This window comes from Megascapheus bottae, chromosome 29 (assembly GCF_031878675.1).
Source record: "Megascapheus bottae isolate mThoBot1 chromosome 29, mThoBot2.hap1, whole genome shotgun sequence".
Lineage (NCBI taxonomy): Eukaryota > Metazoa > Chordata > Mammalia > Rodentia > Geomyidae > Megascapheus > Megascapheus bottae.
In genome coordinates, this window is record NC_143537.1 from 4,772,934 (window position 1) to 4,793,335 (window position 20,402).

General features: G+C 38.3%; 1 protein-coding gene and 1 long non-coding RNA gene across 8 annotated transcripts in view; one reads left to right on the top strand and one right to left on the bottom strand.

Annotated features, from left to right (window-relative positions):
* LOC150044548 (uncharacterized) overlaps nucleotides 1-20,402 on the top strand; it is a 604,944-nt gene that overhangs the window by 473,347 nt on the left and 111,195 nt on the right. For 5 of the 7 annotated variants that reach the window (XR_016533087.1, XR_016533089.1, XR_016533088.1 and 2 more), the window contains one exon: nucleotides 10,138-10,210. The exons of the other annotated variants lie outside the window; for them this stretch is intronic. This is a non-coding gene — a long non-coding RNA (uncharacterized LOC150044548). The remainder of the gene's footprint in view (nucleotides 1-10,137; nucleotides 10,211-20,402) is intronic. 7 annotated transcript variants of the gene reach the window in all.
* Gabra1 (gamma-aminobutyric acid type A receptor subunit alpha1) overlaps nucleotides 1-20,402 on the bottom strand; it is a 48,265-nt gene that overhangs the window by 24,126 nt on the left and 3,737 nt on the right. The window contains exons 3-6 of the mRNA XM_090321092.1: nucleotides 18,451-18,563; nucleotides 7,739-7,806; nucleotides 1,227-1,447; nucleotides 62-144 (exon numbers count right to left, since the gene is read on the bottom strand). Coding sequence (XP_090177218.1) covers nucleotides 62-144; nucleotides 1,227-1,447; nucleotides 7,739-7,806; nucleotides 18,451-18,563 — 485 coding nt within the window. The remainder of the gene's footprint in view (nucleotides 1-61; nucleotides 145-1,226; nucleotides 1,448-7,738; nucleotides 7,807-18,450; nucleotides 18,564-20,402) is intronic.

A 20,402-nucleotide genomic window follows, 5' to 3' on the forward strand; every position in this document is an offset into this window, starting at 1 on the left:
CTCGTATGTTGAAGTCTTAAATCTCTTGATCATAAAGAACACTTGAAACAGATGTACTCACAACTTCCAAACTTGAGTGGGCAGGCATGGGCATCCATAGGAAAGTCTTCCAGGTGCATGGGGCACTCGGCTCGCACAGTTAACCTAGGGGAACAAGGGATGCAGAAGAGGCACACAGACAACCTGCACGTCAGACCTTTGCTCTGAGCGGGGAGAGCAGCATGCCAGCAAAGGTAGCAAGCCTTAGCAGAACAAAACAGACAAGGAATTGCAGCGCTCTCTGAGTTGCAAATAACCAAATGACCTAAAATATTTACAACTGTAACTGGACTATCCCTCCACGGGTTGTTTGCTTTTGAAAAAATTAGACAGCACATGATCTGGAGAAGGGACAGGCATTGCAGTGTTCTCTAGAACACATAATCTCCACCAAGCCACTGAAGCTGGGCATGGTCGTGCACATGCGTAATTCCAGCAAGTAGAAAGCAGATGCAGGAGGATCTCAGGTTCTAGCGTAGTGCAGGAAACATGAGACAAGAGAGAGATGGATGTGGCTCAAGAGGTGGGTGGCTTCTCTAGACATTCCAAGGTCCTCAGTTCAAACCCAAAATACAAAAACAAAATCACATTGAGCCCATAAAGTACAATTCTTGCATTTCTGTGAAAATTAAGGGAAACTTCTTAAAATGCATCCATAAATACTAATTCATTCTTGGATGAAAAGAAGATATTGACAGCCAGGAGGAGAAGATAATGTCTCTTGGGCGAAATGTAATTCCCCAAAATACCACCAAAGGCAAAAGCAAAGGAGATGGCGAGATAGGAAGTGTCTCCAGGCTGAGACTGCATTTCCTTCAGAAGTCACAGGTCCTAGATCAGCCACTTGCTTTAATCCCCTCCCCACCCACAGACATAGACACCTTGTTGAAGAGGCTGAGCATTCAGTCTCTCTTGTGTCCTGGGCATGTAAAGTCTATTCATGTTCTTAAAATTACAATTATTTTCTAGCTGGTGAATATGATGTAACCCTTCTATTAATTACAATAAAAATATATGAAAAATTACAATTATTAAGGAAGTTTTTCACAAAATATGTTTGATCAGTCTCAAATTGTTACAAAGGGATTTATATTCATTTTCAGAATGTGATCTGTAGGTTCCACCCTACTCCACAGCATCCAGCCAAGGTGCCCCCCCACCCTCCCCTGGGGGGCCAGCCCTCCCACCTCATGGTGTAGAGCAAGGTCCCGTCCTCGGTGATGCGCAGCAGCTTGTTGGGCATGGTCATGTTGTGCGCCACAGACTTCTTCCCATTGTGGAAAAAGGTATCCGGGGTCCAGATTTTACTGGCCATGAGGTTGTTGAGGCGGAGGACTGTCATGGGTCCTTTAAACTTGAGCCTCTCGTCCTTCCAGCTCTGACGGAAAAACACATCTATGGTGTACTCCTAGTGGTGAGGACAGGAGCAGAGTGTAAGGTACTTTGCAATGCAAATGCTTTACACTGGAAGCAAATCAGGTTAGGCAATAATTCCAGAAGGAAGCGAGGCGTGGATATATTCGTGTAGATGTGTGGTCTACAAAGTCAGCCTAGGAACTGAGAGTTCAAAACTGTGTTCAAAACCCCAGTACCGCCTCACGAAAGAGATACAATATCTGCAATTTCTGATACATTCCTTGGATTAAAAAAATATTCTCAATGTTTCTTTTTTATACGCCCAATGAAGATAACCTACCAGATTGCAGCACTAGAAGAAACAAAATGTAGTGCAATAAAAAACAAAGTCATGTTATAAGAAAACATTTCAGTGAGGTAATCTCAATCATAAACGTAAAGCATAGTGTTCCAGTGGGCCTTTGCACAATCTCTGAAAACCCTAGTCAATCACAGTTTTAAAGTAGGTATAAAAAAACCTCATCCTTTTTGGCTATGAAAACATTTTTTCCCCACAGATAATGTACACAGACTTCCAATTCTTCTCCTAAACATAGAAGATTATGAAAATAAGACATCCATTTCCACTGGGATTTCAGATCCCTTCCAGAGAGCATGGAGGTTGGGAAAAAGGTATGGGTGGAGAAGAAAGAAGAGAAAGAGAGGAGGGGAAAGAAGAGGAAATGAGAAGGGAAGAGAGAAGGGAAGGAGAGGAGAATGGAGAGGAGAGGAGAAGAAAGAAACAGAATGAAAAGAATTCAGAATGTGGTTATGTGTACCTTTGTGATAGTGTGTGTGTATGTGTTTGTGTGGGGGTGATTGTGTGTAGATAATTCATATGAGAAATGTGTGAATTTCATTATCATTCACAGCCATTTATTTGAATAAATACAGTGTTCCTTATGGCAATATCCAGAGACAACACCTGCCAATCTGAAAACAAGCAGCATGATTTACCAGTTCCTAAGAATGAAAGAGCAGAATTCATCCTTGCAATACTTGTACCCTGGCATTAAGTTTGGAGCTCAGTGGTTTAGAATAAAGATGACCGCATTCATTCATTTCCACATGCTCAACACCAGAAGCAACACCAACTTGAAAAGATGCCGCGTGATTTGAATCCTCTAAACCCTGGTACATCTGAAAGCAGCTGGTTTTATAGGTTATTTTAAATCTTACACATACCCTCTTTAGGGCATAAATAGTATCAAGTGTTTAGGCATTAAATGTAGGAATTTCATGACCTGTCTCTTTCCCGGGTATGAAGAGAGATTGGGTAGGGACTGAAAGAAGGAATATCCTTGGGCAGAACTCCTTCCTTGTGGAGGAAGCCACATCGTTTATGGATGGTTTGCAATGTGCCAGGCATAGGGCTAATTACTGAGATACAAAGAAATGGTCTGATGCCAGTCTGTTGATGTGGGCCATACAAGTTGGTCATTTCTTAGGATTTTCTGTTGGATGTTGTCAGGTAAAAGTCACTGTGATGCATGCCTGGAATTTACACACAGCAAACATTAGCTAGGCATCATTAAATTCAGCAGAGAGAAACCATTTAGCCCTAGGTGTTATCAGATCCCCCTTTATGGGTGGATACAATGAGCTAGTAAGAATATTTCCTTGAAGGTGGGGGGGGGAATGCTGGCAGAGCAGGAGGTGACAGGATGTGACAGTGCTGGTTGGTCAGAGAAGCTGGTGGATGTTTCTAGCCTAGGCTATCCATTTTCTTTTCCTCTGAGCAAGAGACAGACTTGTGGAATAGGACATAGAATGACTCTGCTATTATTCAAGACTTAGCCACACACATTTTATTTGCTCTCCAACTGAGCTAGTTAATCTGGTCTATAGTAGAGGAAAATGGCCACTTATAAATCAAGACTACAAATGTGTGCAAGCTGACCACATTCCTACAGACCTAAATTATTGTTCCATTTGTCTGCTTCTTCCAAGAATCTAGACTGAAAATAACGTAGTTTGAATATAAAATAAAACTGATTCATTATTACATCTTTGACAAATCATATTTCAAAGACAATGATACCATAACAAAATGAGAACTTAATGAAGTCCTCATGTGTACAGGTTTAGCATGTTGACATCAACCCTGCTTGCCTGGACTATTGGAGCACAATGAAATTCTCAAATTGATTTCAGACATTCTTTCCTCAAATGCTACAGTATTCTGTCTCTATGTCTCTTCCTCTATTCCTCTGCCCCCTACACACATACACACATACACACACACACACACACACACACACACACACACACACTGTCATACATGAAGTAAAGCTGAATAATACAATTGAGAATTCCAGTCTAACCAAGAGCGTAAATATTGTATATCTGTACCTATCTATATCTACTGATATCCGTGGATATATAGATATGGATACATTGCCAGTCTTCAGGGCCTGGGCCTTGTCCCTGAGCTTCTTTTGATTAAGGCTAGCCCTCTACCCCTTGGAGCTACACCATTCTGGTTTCCTGGTGGTTAATTGGAGACAAGAGTCTGACAGACTTTCCTGCCTGTGTTGACTTTGGACCGTGGTCCTCAGATCTCAGCCTTCTGAGTAGCTAGGATTACAGATGTGAGCCACTGGCACCCCACAAGAGTATAATTATACTCTCCTGTGCTCTGAGAGCTGTCCTTGTGTGACTGCCTTAGTAGCTATTAGGTGGCCCTTGGTGACTATGGTCACAGCATGACCTTGCCCCAATCTGTTCATTGTCCAGAAGAGTAAAACTAGAATTGACTTCTGGACCAACTGGGCCAGACCCCTTCTTCGTAGAGTTGGAAGAGGAGTGAGGCACCGTGGTCGTTAGTGACTATGAACAGAGATTCTGGTAAATTTATACCTAATGTGTCTTTATGCTCTCACTAAGGCTCTGTTTCCAAACCCAGGAAACAGAAGGAATTAACTTGACTTAATGAGAAGTGAATTCATATTGGAGAACAACTGTAAGAATTCCTACAACACAGGAAGCTCTCAGTAAACTTTACACCCATTAGTTATCTCTGATTTTACTATTTTGTCAACAAAAATTTGTGTGAGATTTCTATGCAGCTGAAATCAAAGTTGTAGGGCAGGAAACCTGAAGAAAGTCTTAACCCAGAGTAGTAAAAGAAGAAGGCAAAACAGGGGACTTCATGTAAGAGTGAGCAAATAAAAAGTTCTACTAAAGAATCTGGTCAGATTTCAGAGTTCCTGTCCCCAGCACAGGAGGGAAAGGCTCTCAGAGTTGTTCTGTCAGAGTGTCTGTCCTTGGAAAACATGAGCCTTCTGACAGTCGGGACAGTACATCCTCAGGTTCCTAAATCCATCTCATTCTTAAGTGCTCACTCTGCCATGCATCACCATCCACCTGTGTCTTGACTTTAACACATTTTAAGCACTCTAGAAAACAAGGCCAAGGCACTGAGCTGGCTGGGTATTTCTGTCAGAACCCAGTGCCCAGGGAATTTGCTGTTTGATAGCCAATTAATGGTTTTTAAAATAAACTTAAGGAGCTGGCCTCGTTCTGTCTTCTACTCCAAATGAAGTAGGAGGCTTTGGGAGCCCCAGAGTCCGTGGGGATGGATGGATGGCCTCAGTTCACTAGTGGGTCACTGTATTCTGGCAAGAGTGGATAAGAACTATGCTTGAATGAAGGGTTACAATGAGAGCTAATGAGTGTGGGTTACAGAGCTTTATCCTCGCATCTACCACACATCAAACATTCAGTTGTAGTAGATGCTTACTGACATTTATTAATTAGGTATTTTATTAGTTCTCACATTCAAAACGAACAACCACACTTTTTGCCGTTTTGAAAAGAGTAGCTCTATCATTTTGATTCTGATTGCCTCTAAATCATACTGCTCCTTTTTTTACACATAATCCTCCCGTGATAAGCTGATTTAAATGATGGATCTTCTACAGCACAGTGAGGTGATCAGGTACAATTTCCCTCGCCACTTAGCAAATCAGTTGCAGGCCAATGCCTAATTTGATCCTTGGAGAGGCTGAGTCAAGGCTTGTCGGCTTCAGAAGTGCCAGGCAGGAGAATGGTACAGGCACGGGCACTGCCCATCGCACCCATCTGGCGCTGGACGACACTGCACATACAGAGTCATGTGGAACACCCCGGGGTCCAGGCCTTGGCAGGCCCTGAGGCACACTTTCAATCTAAGGTGAATTAATCTCACTCATGCTGGAATCTTAATGTATCTGAGACCAGGCCTTCATGCTTACTAGTCATGCAGGCTCCTCCGGGGCCGTGCTTCTAGGCCTCCTAGCTAGCTCTGGTGGGTTCTGAGATAACACCTTGCTTTTTGCTCAAACTGTTCTCTGGACATCGATTGTTACAGACATAGCTTTGTGGTTGTTGCTGAGATGGGAAGTCTTTGTTGTTACGACCCGCCTCAAACTGGGATCCTCTTGATCTCAGCCTCCCAAGAAGCTAGGATAGTAAGCTGACCTAGCACCCTGGTTAGGAGAAAATGTTTTGATCACAAGGGGCTTCTGTTAGGCACTGGCTTATTATAGCTTCTGAAAACACAGATTACTCTGTTTTAGTGAGGCACCATGCCACATGCCAGAGACTGAGATCAAATTATTAGAGAAAAAAATGTTACTCTAATTTGCCAAGACCTTTTTTCTGTTTTTCTCAAAAGGCTCAAAACTCAGGAATGAAGGTTTGATTTAGTGAGGCCCTTACTAAGACCATTTTTTAAATAATGCAGTAATTTAATATTCAGAAGTGCACTGATACTATAAAATTTGTGAGATGAATATATCTTTACAGTTTTTTGGCATTATATTCAAGTTTTTGGCATTGATCTCAGATAAGAAAAATAATGATCAAACACTACTGGGTATGTAGCCAAAAGCCTAATTGTATTTTATGGTCAATAAATGTCATTACAATGTGAAAGGCAAAGTTAGCTTGTTATTTTATTTACCAAAAGAATGGTTTTAGTAGGCATTTGGATTTCACTTTGGGCCTTTGTAAAAATAAAGGTTTTAAATGAATATAAAGAGGAAATTTCCATAAAGAAGATGGGGCATCATAGAGACAATAGAAGCAAAAGCAATAACAGCTAATTCTTATTTAATACTACTGATAGACTCTTGATTTACGCATCTCATTTAAATTCCTAACCATCCTACTGGCACAAGCGACTGTTGTGAACTTTTGAGAGAATGTTGGAAATGCAATGGATTTTCCCAAACCTCGGTAGCCTGAATCCTGTAGCCAGTGCTGCTACCTTAGAGAACGCAGATAGTGAGAGCCAGTGGTGCATGGCTTCAGAACTCCATGGAACCCATATATGGCAGTTTGACTTTGACCTTAAGCCAAAATGATTCTGCAACTTTCATTGGAAGTCAGTCTGAGCTACCTTCTACCCAAGACATTTCGACTAACTGCTAACATAAGGGCATTAGAAAAAAAAAAAAGTTCGGTGATATATTTGTTAAATATTCACCGTGGAATGTCTTCATGCTTCTTTATGACATTCTGCTTATAGTAGTTTGACTGTTAAAAATTCAGAAACCGAGCCAGGCTCAGTGGCTCGTGCCTGTAATCCTAGCTACTCAGGAGGCTGAGATCTGAGGATCAAGGGTCAAAGCCAGCCCAGGCACAAAAAGACCCGAGACTCTTGGGACTTGCTCAAGGGTAAGGAGGTGAAGAGCTCAGGGACAGCACCCAGGCTAAGTTCAAGCCCCAAGACCCACAAAAAAAAAATCAGAAACCTATAATATCTGCAAAGTTCTACTGATTTAGCAATTCCCATCTGGTAAACTGCAAACTTACGTTGACTTATTTGTCTTAGGTTAAAAGAATGGAATATAAGTGCATATATATATATATATATATAAATCATATGTATAATTTTATTCCTGTTTGCAATGACGCAGAACAATTCCTGTTAGAGTGGTTTATCATATCTGTTTCTCTAATTCTCGTCAAGAGGTCCCTCAACTTTTAATAGACATTTCTCCTTTATAGCACAAATATTCATTCAGATACCCAGAATTAGTAGCTGTTCTGTTCCCAGAATGCCCGGCACCTTTGCATCAGCTTAGCCTCCTAAGTCCTGGCACCCCATGTCTGGTAGGATGCAAACCAATGCATGGCGGTCATTTAAATGAAAAAGGATGCCCAGCAGGGCTGATTCATCCAGGAAGCAAATGGCATCCACATACACACCATTCATAAACCCACGCCTGCACGGACTGCTCCACACACAAGCTGTACCATAGATATACTCAGTTTATTTCAACATCAACTCAAAAGAGCTACAGTTGCCATCACTTACCATATCATGGTCAGAAACAGGTCCAAAGCTGGTGACGAAAATGTCCGTCTTCACTTCGGTCACGCGCTCTGATGGAGGAAATTGGGCCCGTGAGTGTTTTGCACATCCCTTATTGGATCTCACCACTGCACCCTCACACCTTCTCACCCAAATGGGAAAGTCATTGGCTTTGATTAGCTCTTTCTAAAACTGGTCCACAGTGTAGTCCTGATAAGTTACTGCTTACATTGGAAATGCCACTGTTAATGTTTCCAATGGAGAACTGAGGCTTCATGTACTGCTTTAGGGACATTAATGAGTTCTCAAAAAGGGACACTCTTGCTTCAGTGTTACCAAACCACTTTATGTGGTAATAAAAAGTGTTAGCAGAGTAATACACTTTAAATATTTTTAATACAGATTCCTCAGGCACATATAGACTGCTCTTGGGAATTATATTGAAGACTTCAGCAAGCTTTATTAACTCTTGGAAGATCTCTGAAGTATATCTTAGAAAAAAATTGCTTTCTTATAATAAATTATAGCTAAATTATCCAAATTAATCCAAGGGGGAATTTGGATAATAAATGTAAGTATTTTTAATTTTAAGGATAAGGCAAGCATACTGTGGCATAGATTCTATTTCACGTTCAATGTGTTTTTCATTATATTAACACACTTTTATTGTTGTTCTGTGACAATTAAACATGGACATTTTCACAAAAATACTGCCACTCACCAAGAAAGAAAAGAACGTTGATTGCATAAAAGGGAACAATTTGTTGAAGGGTGAGAATGAGAACGATGGCCATGTAATTTCACCTTAGCTCTGGGAAATAACAATCCTGAAAGTCCAGTACATTTGCATCTCTGACACAATTCTACACATGAGGAATAAATTCTTTTGATGGCAGAGTTGTCAGCCAACCATCTCAACTTCTCTTCTGTCTTCCTCTGTACTTATTAGTGCTCTTGTCCCTTCTAGATTTCTCCAACACATACCCCCCTTGTCCTAGCCACCTCTCTCTAGCCCCTTGTCTTTTTTGTACTAATCTTCACCAGAGCTGGACTTTAGCTAGAATATCAGAGCCACTATTCAATTGTAAAAACAATCGTGGAAAAAATAAGTATCACTTATTCACAAAAGCTACACATGCAATATAAAGTTGATTGACTTGTCTTTTGGCATTTCTACAGGCAAAAGTAAAGCCATCACTTAGATTTTCTTTGACATAGTAAGATGTATACTTACCACCAGGAAAAGGGTAAGCGAAACCTACAACAGATTTGGGCATATTTTCACTCTAAATTTCTCATACCAAATATCTCCCTTCCTGGGAATAAAGCTGCTGCCTTTTATTTGTACACACATCCCATGTGGTAATTGCTGCTTAAACATGGTCAGAAGAATTCATATCTAGTTTAGCTTCCAACATGTAATTCTTGATAAAAATCACGTGTTATTTGTGCTTTTTGCAATGTGCCTTCACTTAACCTCATCATCCGAAGCTCAGTTTTAGTCCTCGATGATTTATAACGCATGTCCTGTGAAAGTTGTTAATAATGTGATGGAGTTAAAATTATATTAACTGCTAAGTCTCCAAGTCAGGGATTAGAGGAATGTAGCACTACATATGACTTTATATCGATTCTTTTCAGGCTTTTTGGTGTATTTTTTAAATTTGCAAAACGATAATCTCAACTGCATACATGTACATTTTTGGCAGCTGAGTCAGCTCTCTGGAGATCTTTATCATTAATACCTGTTTCTTGAGTGTGGATCAGAATATAGGCTGCACAGTAAGAGAAAGTTCCTGATAGCCAGCTTTACAAAACGACTCCGTGAATTAGGAGCCACCAGTTTGTATTATTTTGCATGACACAGTGCCACGAAGAAGAGAGAAATCAACTTATCAAATATTTGCATCACTTTCCACCCATTAAGTTTTGGATTGCTAATAGAGAACTACATAGCAATCAAATTTAAATTACCTAAATGATCATTTGTAAAGATTTTTAATAGCAATCAAACAATGTACAGAAAAGTTAAGTTTAGACACATTTATTACTATGCATGATTTTTCCTGTGCCATACAGAGATTAGGCATAAATGGAAAGCAATTTACATAAATGACTGTGCCTACATTTTTCATGTCTATTTTTCCTATTTTATCTATCTTTGGCCATAAACTTATTTACCATACAAGTTTACCATCTGTAGATACTTTCTTCTTACTTCATTCCCAGCCATACCCTGAGATTCTGTGAAATTCGCCACTGCAGTATTCCAGTGCAAATGAGCAGAACAGAATGACCACCATATCGTATGTCCCAAAATGACCTTGGGCCACATACTCACGTTTATGTCCTTAGAGGTTCTGGCTGTGCTCTACATACTTTTTCTCTTTCTCTCCAAACAGAAAAGACTCTACGCTACAAAACTGGAGGATGCTGATAAAAACTGAGAGACTAGTTAACCATGAAGCACAAAGGGTGAGTGTCGGCATATAAAGGGAATAGGTATAAGGAAATGGAAAGAACTGGGAAAAAATTATTTTAAGTGAAGTAAGCCAGACCCAAAGAGACATAGGTTGCATCGTTTCTCTCATTTGTAATCATTAGAATGTGCCTATAAATCTACCAGGAAACGCAATGGATGGTAAAAGACAGAAAAAATTACACTTGGATATGATAAACAGGGCTGTAAACACTCACATAGCGAGACCAAAGGAGGAGAGAATCACAAAGGCTTAATAGCTATGGTCATATAAAATGACGTTTTCAACATGAACTTCAACCAGTGGAAACAAGAGGTTTTTCATTATTTTGCTTTCTGTTTGGTTTTCGATTTTTATTTGGTGTCTCCTTTGTCTCTGTTTTTGATATCTGTACCTTTTGTCTTGTATGTGAGTTTATCTGTTTGGGGAGGGTAAGGTGGAGCACAGAAATGGTAGGACAGATGCAGCCATGATACTTACTGGACCCTGTGTTGGAAATGAACTATATCACAAGTGAATTATACAGTTTGTGTAGGAGAGGTGTCTGGAGGGAAAACCTGAGAGAAAATGAGGTGCCACTGTTCAAAAAGAAATTACTCAATAACTGACTTGTGTAATTGTAACCCCTCTGTGCATCACCTTTACAGCAAAAACTATGAATAAGGGTGGGGGCCAGAAGCAACTAAAACTCGACACACCATCAGCTGCTGGGGGATGGCAAACTTTCCATATAGTTTTTCCTTCTAACCCATTTCTCCTGCCACATACACAGATAATTTGCTTTGGTCATCAGCTGTTACAATGAATGTCCAGCAAAATAGAACATTGCCCTACCCTGAAAAGTCTTATTCTATATTTTGGGGAATATTTTATGTAAATGTAGTCAACCTTAGTTACCTGTGCATTTCCCCAAATTAATCAGGGATCATGTTCTAAACCATTTTATTACACTGTAGATTAAGTTTGAGGTCAATATAATGCATTGTATTGTTGGTTGTAAAAACTGATTTTTTTCTAGCATAAATTTAGGGAATCAAATAATAGAGTATGAACTCAGGTTTGTGCTCTATAAGCACATGTGACCATGTGAGCCATACTGGCAGTGTATCTATGAAAACAAGAGTAAAAACAGTGTATTATATATTCTGACTCCCAATTGATATGTTTTCCCTTTGCTACTGTGCTTATATTCTGATGATAAGTATTGAAATAACAGATGTTATTAAGTAATAATTCAGAAAGATGATTAGTATGGGAGATACAAATGAGAGCTGTAATGTCATAACGTGAGAAGTGAGCACACTGGCTGAGAAGACAGTGTTCAGATTTTCACTCAGATTTTCCTAGAATATAAAACGTGATATTTTAGAAACAATAATTTAATCTTTCTGACTCTGGTTGCTTATATTTTGAATGAAGAAATAATGCCTACAAAATAGAATGCAATGTTGAGGTGAAGGTTGAGCAAAAGATTTCTGTGCTAAAGACAGTTTCAGAAGTATTTGTGGGGGATATGTTAATTTAGCCCATAAATGTTCATTCAGTATTTACTATGTGCCAGCTAGGCATGGCTCGAGATATCAGTAGTGAAAGGACAAGGAATGGCCCACAGGACAGAGCTCCTGCTCTTTAGCACAGCTCAAGGCTGTTTATAAGAAGTCATTTTAGACTGATTAGGAAGGTAAATGGGTGGGTGGATAGATAAATCTATAGATAAGACAGACAGACAGACAGACAGACAGACAGACAGACAGATGTAGTTGTAAATATGTACACAGCTATCTACACAAGTTTTCCTAGTGCAATTCAGGTCTTTATAAATGCTCTGCAAGAATGTCTTTTGAGTTCTGACATTTGACTTGAAACCTGAACAATAACAAAATTTCAGTGATGGCTAGGTCTAAAGAAAGACAACAAAGAGAGAAACAAACAAGACAAAGGACCCGGGGTGAGCATTAACTTGTGATTTAAGGAAGCGCCTGTGCTTCTGGTGATTGCTGTGTGCAGTGACAGTCTCAAGGCACGCTGGAGAGGTGTGCATTTGGATAGCAGCTGACCTTTTTGCTAATGCCAGAGGAAGCCTTTGGGCACTGAAGTGACATGATGTTCCAGCAATTTAGGAAGGCAGCTGATGCCATGTGCATAGTGAATTGTAAAAATGGCTGTCATAGGAGAAACAGAGTGGAAGTGAATGGAGTCAGGTAGGTGGTGTGTTAACACTTATCCCAACAACTTGATTATGATGGCATTCACCTCCTCGTTAGTGGAGACGTTATGAGGAACCTTGGGCTAACACTCATGGGGTCAGGTTCTAGTGACTCACAACTTCTGAAGGATGCCATGGCTTCCTGAGCATTCGTTGTGTCTGTCCACACAGAGGCACACACCACATGGGGATGAAATGGCTGACCCTTAGTCATCCACGGTAATGACATGCATTTCAAAGCGCTGCTGCTTTGGCATAGTGCTGCTTGGAGTTTGAGACCCTCTCGGCTCCCACGTGAACATCGGGTCAGTGGCTCCCGGCCGCAGCTCCTTGACATTCATTTCTGTTCTTGTAAAGCCTTAAAGTTCTAACTTGCCTCTCATTTTTATGTGAAGCTATTTATTTTCTATATTTAACTAATGAGTCTAGATCGAGTGTGGATAGTCAAGTTTCAAGACATCTAATCAAATCTCAGATTCCTTTGTGTTTTGGGAGCCCAAGAACCCTGGTCAGCTTTGTTGTAGTAGGCTTTACTACCATTTTCCCTCACTGTGACAGGATTGTTTTCCACCAGGAGAGGACTATTAGAGGAATGGGCTTAATTTGGTCTCTAGAAGTATGAGGCATCATATTTCCTGGTGCAATATTTTAGTTAGGAGACAATTATATAGAGCAATCTTACATATTCTGTCCCTGGGACCTCTTGTCTCTATTAAGTTTTTCAAAAAAAAAAAAAACAGCCATCTGTGATGATGACATCAAGATTACCATCTCAGGCACATGAAGTTATTTTTCAAATATTACAGTTCACATTCTGCCATAATTAATCAATATTCAACAGAAAACATTTTCTAAAGATCCTATTCTGATACACTCTGCAAAAAAAGAAAAAGATAAAGTAGTAGCAGAAATCAAATGCTACTGTTTGGTAAGACTGGCTTTTGTGGCTTGAGCGTAGTTTCAGTAGCTTTCTTGTGTTTGGAGAGATACTTGGCATTGATCTGGTAGAGATGGTTTATGTACAAGAGGCAATGTGAGAGTACAGGTTTTTTATTTTTTTATTTTTTTTGCCAGTCCTGGGCCTTGAACTCAGGGCCTGAGCACTGTCCTTGGGCTTTCCTCAAGGCTAGCACTTTACCACTTGAGCCATAGCACCACTTCCAACTTTTTTCTGTGTATGTGGTACTGAGGAATTGAACCTGGGTCTTTGTGCATGCTAGGTAAGCACTCTACCGCTAGGCCAAACTCCTGGCCAAGAGTACAGTTTTATAAACATGCTAGAACATTCCTTTGGTTTCTTCAATGAGTCTTTTAGACAAGACAGCCTCAGGAGCTGACTGCAGGAAATGATTAGGGGTAATTGTTGTTTTTTTTTCTCTGAAACTCGGCTGAGTTATAGATTATGTAAACACAGTATTTCTGTGTTTAAAGAAATTGGCTGAATTTGCCAGATCTAAGAACCTCAATACCTTGTATTAAAACAAAGCACAACAATATCATGTGCAAAAGGATAGATTTCAAGATTTTAATTTAAAGATTTAAATACAAAGACCATTTTCTGATAAAGGTAACAGCAAGAAGAGATTTACATAAACTGAACCTTTTTTTTAAGAGAATTTTTTTTTTATTTTCCAGAATAAAATAGCTACAGACTATACAATGAATTAGTGCATTTCTTCTTTTAGGGCTCTGCTAAAATGATCTCTGAATTATCCCATGTATTTAAGTGCTTAATTAAAAGGAGCAAGTTAATTGATAAATGAAAAGAAGAAAGAAACGTTAGAGTGAATTTTGAAGAGAGGAGAAACCCAAGTTGGGCATCCCATTATGTCATTTATTTTATAATCATCTTAATGTGTAATCATGTCATCTTTTCCTAACTGTGGCAAACTGGAAAGCATCATTATTTCTTTTTAATTTTATTTTATTGTTGGGGTGATATACTGCAGGGTTATAGTCACATTCATCAGGTAGTGGGTACATTACTTCTTGAACATAAACATAATACATTAATGGCTGATGTTAGAATTCTTTGAAGGAAACCATTATCTTGAGGACATTACTTCATAAGTGGAACCTAAACTGAACCTTTTTGACTTTCAAATACATTGGCAGTAGAGTCTTGTTATTGTATCTAAAAGTACCATATTATGACACATCTTGTGTCTATTTTTGAAATCCTGTTTGTAATATAAATATACAGTATGTGTTGTAACACTAGTTAAATATGAGTAGTTTCAGATCTCAGTCACATGTGATGCAAAATAATAACAAAAGTTTTAAGAGTATCAATCACCTTGTAAACTAAAGTGAGATCAAATTTGAATTTTAAAACAAGCATTTAATGCTTAAATTGGATGCTATAATGAACTTTGTACAATTAAAATAAGGTAATAAGGAGTATTTGTCCTCTGGTAAGCAAAGTTTTACAAAGTCCCACAAAATTTATTGTTTTTGCAATGCATTCTTGGTTTTCTAGGGTTTTTTTTAAGTAAGTAACTTAAGATCTAAGCTATTAGGAATATAGCAGAGGTAAAGTCCACGTTCTACCTGAACCCTTTTCCTCTCTAGTGCACCAAAAAATTAGAGAGCCATCCCTTACTCTATACATTATTTAATAGGATTGACTTAAAGGCCAAATGTAGAAAATACAATGTTATTTCCAGGAACTACCATTAGAAGGGATTTTTTTTTAAAGTGCAACATTATTCTGTAATATCTTCAGAATGTAGCTCACCCAGGCCCATTCAGTCTACATTCTCACAAAAATTTCGTTTTCCAAGGGGTTAAAAGCATTTGTCTGTAGATCTGTTGAAAAGCAGAGGGCAAGGCTGAGCAGTGGAGCCTGTGGGTGGGAGGAAGAGAGAGGAATCTCATCCTCACTGCATAGCCCTGGGGTTTGGACATGCATAACGTGTAGTAGTCAGCGTAGAGAGAAGGGAGGAGGGTGTTGCCAGAAGGAAATTACTTGTCTTTGAAAGCTTGAAGCCTTCCTTCAGGATTAAGCCTTGCATCTCTGCTTCTGGGCTGTGTATTCCTAGCCCCAGAGTGTGAATTGTGCAGGGGATGAACCACATTTACCCAGGTCCGTGAAGTTTAACATTATTGATTTTCTTTTCTGGAATCACCACAGATCATAATCACAAGCAATGAGGAAAAGTCTTGGGAAAATGTACTCCGAATCTCAGGTTTGATCCCTGATTGGACATACACAAAGGAGTCTTACTTGTGCAAGCAAGCCTGGAGTCCACCCAGCTCCACCCCACACCGTCTCCTCCCTTCTCCATCTTTCCTCCCTACCCTCTGAGTCTTCTCTGCCTCTCAGCTCTTCATCTTCTGCCCTTCTGTCCTGGTCTTTTGTTCTATTTATTTTTAGTTTTCCTTTCCTCTGTTCCTCCTTTTCTGGCTTTTACTTTTTTTCTACCAAGTCTGCTGTTTCTCTACATTGACCATGCCTTAGTTAAAAAATTATCAAAAACATTTTTCAGGTCTCTAGTGAAAAGGAGAAGCATCTAATCCTTCCTTGCCACTAAAAGTTTACAAATGAGAATCTATTTAATAGTTATTGACTATTTAATTGGTATTTTTCTAGCCATTGATCATTTCAATCCATGTTTATTTAGAGTTTTCATTGACTTCATACTTGAAATATGAACCTAGTTGGCTTTTTTTCCTCTCTTTTAGATCCTGGGGAGAATTTATCAGGTTCTTAGACCTCTACATTTTCTACTCTATTTTACCATTCTTACCTCGTAAAATAATTTTTCCTGAATATGTATTTTGATGTCCTTCAACAAAAGTAGATTTTTCAGATAGTAATATTCACAATATCTTCTATCATTCTTACCAGTCAAGCTATACATTTTTTTTTGTTACTGGACCCAAGTTGTACATCCCCAAAGAGAAATTTTATACCTTCTGATGCAGTATATATTTCTGTGCAAACTAGTTACGATGAATTTTGTACATGGAAACATTCCTTACGTTAATCTTACAATTCAGCTCATCACACTTTTATATTTTCTGAGGATATTCAGAACAAAATATCCCTATCTCTTGAATGGTTGTTACCTTTCATAAAAATCAGACTTTTCTCACAATAAAGAATACAGAAGATGTTTTTTCCTTCTAAGAGAAAATAACCTAGCTCAGCTCACAGATTTACAAAAAAGAGAATTTTACCTGCTTAGGCTAAGATATATTTTTTCAAGTATTTTAATCTATATAATCTTTTCATCTGAAAAGATATCAATCATGCCAAAAAATAAGTCTGTTTATCAACGGAAAGTTACTGTAATTCATGTCATGCTTAAAATACCAGAAATGTATGGAAAATTATATATTCATGAAGGAAAAAAGTACAGTAATTTTAAGTTATACTCGCCTGAAATTATACTACCATGATTTTCTAATTTGATAACTGATGCTGCTTTTATCAGTGTCTTAAAAAAATACCTAGTACCTCTAGTACATCAATTAAAATTACAATTTTCTAGTGATTGGTATCAAAAATATGTAAAACACTGACGACTAATATACACTTTTCATTTCTCCCTTAAGGGTTAAAGATACATTTTTGAAGCCTCTGAGACACTAATGACATCACAGTGTCATACATACGATGAAAGAGGCAACATATTTTATCACTTTAGGGCTGGGATATAGCTCAGTTGTAGAGTTTTCCTGACCTGTCCAGGGTCACTGATCCAATCCTCAGCTCGGCACAGAACTAATCTGAAATCTTTGCTACCTTTTAGTATAAGATCAGTGTTGGCATTCTGAAGTTCTAGGCTATCAAAATGAAGGAGTGGCTTTCTTAATATCCACATTAACTAGTTTCAACAAGTAATTAGGAAAAGATGCCACATTTTGGAAGCATGGGTTCTGTCGCTGGCCCTCTGCATGATTATGAATACTAACTTATTTCCTCGATGTACTTGTTTTTCCTCTAAGGTGGATACTTTGACTTGGCTGCTTTATCTTTAAGTAAATGAGATTGGTTATGTTATCCACAGGTAATTCAAACTAGTATGTAATTTCTGGAAACATTTAATATTGCGGCTATATGTATACATATCAAAGCTCTGTTTTCTTCTTGAACAGTAGCTTATCAATAAAACCAGTTAAGGGGCCGGGAGTTTGGCCTAGTGGTAGAGTGCTTGCCTAGCATGCATGAAGACCCGGGTTTGATTCCTTGGTACCACATACTTAGAAAAAGCCGGAAGTGGTGAGAAGGCTCAAGTAGTAGAGCTCTAGCTTTGAGAAAAATCCAAGGACAGTGCTCAGGCACTGAGCTTAAGCCCAGGACTGGCAAAAATAACAACAACAACAACAACAACAAAAACCAGTTAAGTAGTATACGAAGAAAACAAATTTTACTCAGAAAACTAGAATGTGAGTTCAAATGCTTATTTAAAAAAAAAAAAAGAAAAGAAAAGAAAAAAAAAAAAACACCATGCCATCTCTCTCATTCACCCCTGATCCTAGAGGTGATGGTAATTTAACAAAAAGTAGATCGATATGTAATCTGCTAAAATAAATGTTTGAAGCAATAGAAGCAGAAATATCCTGTTGGAATTCAATGTAAACAGCGGTGCCCTGCCAAGATGATAGAGCTGATAGTCTGGAAACAAGAATTTCCCCATTATCATTGTGCATAATCAAATTATTAGACACAAAGCAATGAAACATAGCCCCTAGCACATCTTGATGAAAAATGTGTATCTGTCTTTTAATACCTTTTGATAGGCGCACAAAATATCCGCAGATTGAATTAACATTAAACTATCTATTAAAAATTGGATTAATCATTAAACTACATGCTACTATTCTCATTACCATTTAAAGGGAAAGCAAGGCTATAATCGTAATGATTAATATTATCCTTTTTGTTGTTGTTGTTGGTCATGGGGCTTGAACTCTGAGCCTGGATGCTGTACCTGAGCTCTCTAGCTCAAGGCTACAGCCTTACCCCTGGAGCCACAGCCCCACTTCCTAATATTATCTTTTAAAACAAAAATACAACTTACCTCCCAACCCTGGCCTCAGACGATTGTCATAACCATCTAAGAGTCGGTCCAAAATTCTGGTGAAGACAGTGGTATTGTCTTTAAGCTCATCCTGTAACGAGGGCTGTCCATAGCTGAGAAACACAGAGAGAGACGCAAGGACTCAATTATACATTTCGACTAAAACTTACTTCCATTTAAAACCTTTTTTTTTTTTTAAGATTTTCCCTACTTCCTTTTCTGTTGAACCTTTGAAAATTCCTTCTCCTGAATTAAAAAATCTGTAGTGTAACTGTTGGCATTTCATCTTTATTCATGATACTCTTTTTTTCTATTATTTCTAAATATGGGAGGAAAGTTATAGGAAATTAGTTCCACTCCTACTGAGAACTCAACATGTTTATTTTGTTGCAGTGCGTTATCTTCTCTGTTGCAACAAGAATGTCAACCTGTGCTAGCAGAAATCCAAGTTTTAAAAATACCTACATAGTAGAAAAAGGTCAGAAGTGGTGCTGTGCCTCAAGTGGTAGAGTTCTAGCCTCAAGAAAGGCCAAGGACAGTGCTCACGCCCTGAGATCAAGCCCCAGTACTGGCAAAAAAAAAAAAAAAAAAAAAAAAAAAAACTGCATAGAAGAAAGGAAGATCATTGAGTTTGCTTGTAATTTAGCATGTAACCCAAGCTTAACTTTTTCTCTAACAACATTCCTTTCTTTATCCACCTCCTGTATATCTGGGCTTTTGGTTGTTGGTATTTTGAGAGGATATTTTAGAAAGAAATATTCAAAACGTATTTCTTAGGTTAATTATATTTTAATCAGAGCAAAAATTCCCATTCCCTTTATGATTTATGATATAATTTCCAAAAGTTGTTTAAATCTCTAATTTATTTTCCTCTCTGGATTTAGGTATAATAGTTTGGAAAAAAACGAAGTTAATGTTTCACTCAACCCGTAGCACAGTTTTGTTGTAAGACAACATTTATAAGTAAAGCTTGACCTAAAACTCAGCTTTTTCCAACTTGTGCCTAAGATTCCATTACCATCCTTCTATATACCAAAATAATGATAAAATGATTTATATCTAAATATTTCTGTTTGAAGATATCGCTTATATCATTATTAGCCATTTAAAACTTTGGAGTGACTATAGTTCAAATACTGTGTGTTTGTTATATCAATCCTAACACTATCTTTGCTGGTGGAATAGTATTTTATGTAATGATTAGCATGACACTTCCAAAATCCTTTGAGAGAAGCACTTTCTATCTTAGGATGGATCACACTCAGTAATAGATTTCAATGACAGCTCTGACCTTGAATTTAAAGTATGCAGATTGTAAACTAAGAAACTGCCACATTATCTGTTTCTATTTTCTATGCCAAACACTTTTTGCTTCCTCTTGTATGCTTCTATTGTTGATAAGTTCAAGAGAAATTGTATCATTTTAAATTAGAATTCACTTATTTAGTGGAAGCAAGAAGTACAATCAAGTGCCATTTCCAAAATATTCTTCTGCAAGTAACTAATTTTACATTGGAAAATGCAACAGCCATTTTTCTGATGAAGTTTGACTAGAAGCTCTAAACGACAGTAATTGTATGGACTGTATTTCTATTAAGCATTTTTTTCTTTCTCCTCCATTAATGTCACACAGATGGAGGGTTTGCTCTCTTTTCTTAAAATTGAACATCTTGCTATTTTTCCAAAACTCAGATTTTCAGTTAGTTCTGTGACTTCCAGTACATCTCATTGGCAGATGACAGCAGTAAAAAGAAAAAATAGTTTTCTGAATATGATTATTTATACAAAGTCATTGTCACAAAACCAACTGCCACGCAGGCACTTTTGAAGGATATTGGAAGGTCATCTTGATAAAGGTAGAAGAAAAATGCTAGGACACCTTAATTCACAAGGAACTTCTAGGAGAGAACTGGAAGGCGGAAAGCAATACGAAAGGGAAGGGGAGAAAAGGT